Below are 4,580 nucleotides of genomic sequence, written 5' to 3'. Positions count from 1 at the left end.
CAATCGTAAGATAATACGATGTGCTGAGCTTGATAATTTTGAAATTCATATTTATTATTTCTGTTACATATATAGGATTTTTTGGTTGCTTTTGTGTTACCAACAGATTACTGGAAGACACGAAAAAGGCTCTTCCAGCCCACCCGACTATCCTGTTTTTAGAGGACAAGGTCATCAAAAGAAAGAAAATCGGAATTAACTATTGCCTTAACCGAGGCAGCCAAAATTTTCACTCAAGGCTCCTCTAACATAGAGCAATCGCAAGTAAGTGAATTTCTAAAACTCTCTCTCTCTCTCTCTCTTTTATTTAATTTTTCTATGTTTGTGTCTTATATTGTTTTTCACAGAAGCAGAGTAAAAGAACAGAGCTCTTGCAGCAAATAAAATGCTTGGGAGATTTGAAGGACTCGGGTGTGCTGAGCACACAAGAATTTAATGCTCAAAAGGAATCTATCCTTCGGGATCTAAATGCCTTGTAAAGGAGTCACCTTGCAAATATTTGACTTGTTTTTCGTTAAGATAATAATAATGAGCAATAGCATTAGAATATTAAACCTCAGTATAAGATTGCTGTAACTGACTTATGATTCCTATTGTTTCGTTTTCGTTTTGGGACAGCATCACAACAAAGTTTCAATAACAAATAAATGATAAATGTAATTATAGACCTTTATTTATCTATGATGTAATGTTTTACTATTCAAAACATTTCGCCAAGCTGATTTGTTTGAGTGGTATCAACAGTAATGTGTCTTCTCAAAGGTACCGTCAGGTTTAAATGATTCTCTGGGGAATATCACGTGGTCTGAAATTGGGAAACAGTTGAAAGTGTCTATACTTTACAGTGTATAATAAGTATTTTTGACTAATATCCGCCATGTCGGTACATAGCTTTTACTGCCTCTCGGTCTATTTCTAGAAACGCCCTGACGACTAAATACGACGGATCATCTGTAATCATCAGCATTTGGTCATTTTCACGTAACCATTACTTGACATTGGCAAAAACTTCCTCGATAGGGTTGAGTTCTGGGCTGTAAGACGGAAGATAAAAAAGAAGTGCACCAGCGTTCTCGATCATTTGTCTGATCTCTCGAACATGATGTGCTGCATGGTTATCTAAATGAAACAAATAAACATATACATAAGTAGAGCATCATTATTAAATTCAAATGAAAAAGAAATCCTAATGATTAATCTAAAACAATTTAATTTTGCCTTTTATTACCCATGACGACAACTGAATTTGAATTCACCCCACTATAAGGTTGAAGTATTGGCACCAAGTCATTTCTTATGAAAGCTCTGAATTTTCGGGCATCAAATCTCTTCTTTGAAATCTTGAGACCAGAAAGACCCTGATAGGAAATTGCTGCAATAACAGTTAGTCTTGGACCATGTGGATTAGCGTAACTTCTTGTAGCTCTTTGTCCAAACGGGCTGTATCCATAATTGCGAGATATTCGTCTATCCTGTTTCAAGCAATATGAAGACCATTAAAGTTGATCAGAAAGGGATATGTCTTTTTTACAATTGCTTAGTGTATGTTTTTAAATCTTATGTTTCTTAAGTTTCTTAAGTTTATTATATAAGATATATTTTTTAATCGTTTTACTTTTCTTTCCTTTTGTACATATCGTTGAAACGATTATTCACCTCAGGCGCAGTGAATATTTACCCTGTTGCAAATAGTTTTAGATTTGAATAGCATTGTAAAAGACGTGTTTCGGCATTACTTTCGCACTTGCAAACTTTGGCCAAACTTATAATCACCACTCAAGTCATGAATATGGTCTCATAATCAATGGTCGCTCGACCAATCACAGAACGGGAAAAACTAAATTGAAGTTGAAATTTATATTGAAGAGTGCTAGTATCGAAGAAATAGAAAACGCGCGCGCCTGCTGTTCCGTTATAAAGCACAAGAGATTTAACGCGAAACCGATAGAAATTTTAAGTTTTAGCAGAGTAGCAGTTATTTTTGACACGAATGGCAAAATAGAAAGCGCGCGATTATGTTGTGTGCTCTTACAATGCACGCGCGTGCTCCCAGCAATGGCAGATCAGAATGCGAAATTTGAATTTATAATGGTTACTTTATACTGCATATTATGGCACAGAAATACAAATACCAACTTAATCCCAGCGACAGTTTTAGAAGCAACGTTTGAACGATTCTACTTGTATGTGCAGTAACATTTTTTAAAGCAAAATATCAATCAAGTCAATCTAGCTTTCAAGCACTAAAACATGCTTTTTTAACTCGTTTTTCTTCTTGTAATGTTATTGTCATATTTATTTAGATAAATTATTTTGAAAATTATACATGTAAAATAGCGCGAAATAATAATAAACTAAAAACTAGTAATAAATTAAACTAAACTTACGTGAGCTATAATTATCGATCTACTAGCCAAAAATGTTTATACTTACACAAAACTTCTCGTCAACAAAAATCAGCTCTTCGGGTCTGAATACCGACGTATCCCTTCGATATTCCTCTGTTAGTTCGATTCTCTTTTGAAGTGCCACTCGGTGTATCTAAGAAATAATGATTCAGTATAAGTCAGAGTTGTTTTCTATATATATTGTTATTTAAAGATGATAATAGACTAATGAATGGACGAATAATTTTTAATAGGTGTCATTTCGGTTTTCGAGAGATTTGGGTTATTCCGTTAATTTCACGGACTGATTAAACTAAAATTGAGTACGTGAACAACAATTTAAAGATCTCGTACACGCAAAGTACAAGGAGTGTACCCACTAGGAGTGCGACATTTACAGCCGATTGCTTTTAATACACACCAAAAAAAAGATCATAACGTTTGTGTAACAAAAATCTCTCAATGTAGCTGAAAGTCAACAAAACGAATGACGATCACCATTGACCAAAAATGGAGTCTTCGTTACATGTACGAAATTATATTATATCACGTCTAAACTTACCCCCTTGCGCGAATAACCACATCGCTTTAGCAGTCTACACAAACTTTGAGCTGAATATCGAGAGCCTGTTGTTTCTTCAAGATGATCAGATAGCTCTCTGAAATAGGCAGTCCCGTTTCTTAAGACAAACTCACACAGAATCAGCATTTGTGCCCTTGTCAATAACCTTGATATAGCTGGCCTACCATTATTTCTTAGAGATAAAACATCCCCCGTTCTTCGGAATTACCGAATAATTCTGAATACGGTTGAAAGAGAGACATTTAAATATCGCGCTATATTCTGAGGGGATCTGTTGTGACCATACTTTACAAACATTATGCGCCAACGAAGACCTTGACTGTACACCATAACTGCAGAAGCACATAAATCATTCAGCTTGAACGATCCTCGGTACAAGTGGAATACACGATTCAAGATGAACAAATAAAAGGTAGCTTAACTCTTAATCCTTACAGCTTTGTCATTTCAATACATGCGATAAAAGATCAAAACCAAAAAAACTATTTAACGCAATAAAAAAAATCATGCATGCAGCAACTCGGGTTCTTTAATCTCGCATCTTGATAGGGGTTAACGTGATTGGACTTTACCCGTGAAACAGAAACAAAAGGAAATAATATGGTCAATTAGGCTGCTGACTATTTCATGGTCCTTTGTGTTCCTGGCCTCCCAGCGGTACAAAAGAATTGTGGAAATACAATAGAAAAAAGGGGACATATATGTATAAATATATATCAATGAATGTCAAAGTTTTAGCGATCCGGTGTGTATATATATATATAAGAAATCTGTGAATCAATTTTCCGTAAAATAGTGCTCAATACATCGATAGAAGTAGAGCAGAATATTTGTTTGAGAAGAAAAAGTCAAGACAACAGTTTTCCCGACAAGCCTGTTTCGTGAATTGTTTCACTCTTCAGGGGATTTAATGATAAGAATATTCGTTACTATCATTTATATAGAAAAAGTATACATAATTAATTAGTGGATGTAGTTTAGCTGTTGCGTAATAATGCTTTGTTTCTGTGGCGGCATGAAGATACAAGTTCGTTGCGCTTATTTAATGATGAGAGTTCCGGTCGATAAATTATTAGAAACTTTTCTTTAAGACAAAGGTTACATCTTTTGCTGGAGCTGTTGTAGGCGGAGCTTGCAGATAGGACGCGCCATAAAATGGAGTAGCTGATATTACCGTTCTTGAGAGTCCAGATGTATTTGCTGAGTTCAGTCGAGTTTTTATGTTGTTCGTGGCGGAATGAGGCGGTGTGGTTTCTGTATCTTGTTTTGAAGTCGTTTTCTGTGAGTCCTATGTATGTTGCGGTAGTGTTGTTGTCCTTTCTTGTGACGGTGGCTTGGTATACAACTGATGATTGGAGGCAGTTGCCATTAAGCGGGCAATTGTTCTTTTGTCGGCAGTTGCATGTTTTCTTGTCCTTTGTGTTGTTTGCGGTGTCGTTGTCGTCTCTCGGTGGATGTAAAATGCGCTTGTTATGATTGTCAATGATTTGTTTGGCATTGTTCATGCAGCTGTAACTGATCTTGATGGTGTTACGATTAAAGACTTTCCTAAGATTATGGCCTCTAGGAAAGTGTTTATCAACTAGGCCAAGGAATCTCTGTCCGATATT

The 4,580-nt window shown here is 35.7% G+C and overlaps 1 protein-coding gene across 1 annotated transcript; it reads right to left on the bottom strand.

Moving 5' to 3' along the window:
• Positions 1–988: 988 nt before the first annotated feature.
• LOC148909372 (uncharacterized) lies at positions 989–3,096 on the bottom strand. Its single transcript, XM_089034110.1, has 4 exons — positions 2,950–3,096; positions 2,434–2,541; positions 1,229–1,472; positions 989–1,119 (listed from the first exon to the last, which is right to left on the bottom strand). Exons 1-4 carry the CDS (start codon positions 3,094–3,096, stop codon positions 989–991), a joined length of 630 nt encoding a protein of 209 aa, XP_088890236.1.
• Between the last annotated feature and the right edge of the window lie 1,484 nt (positions 3,097–4,580).

This window comes from Actinia tenebrosa, unplaced genomic scaffold (assembly GCF_029948245.1).
Source record: "Actinia tenebrosa isolate PJP-AT-01 unplaced genomic scaffold, QUT_ActTen_1.0 PGA_scaffold2__45_contigs__length_23673736, whole genome shotgun sequence".
NCBI lineage: Eukaryota > Metazoa > Cnidaria > Anthozoa > Actiniaria > Actiniidae > Actinia > Actinia tenebrosa.
This window is presented reverse-complemented; position numbering and strand designations above follow the sequence as displayed.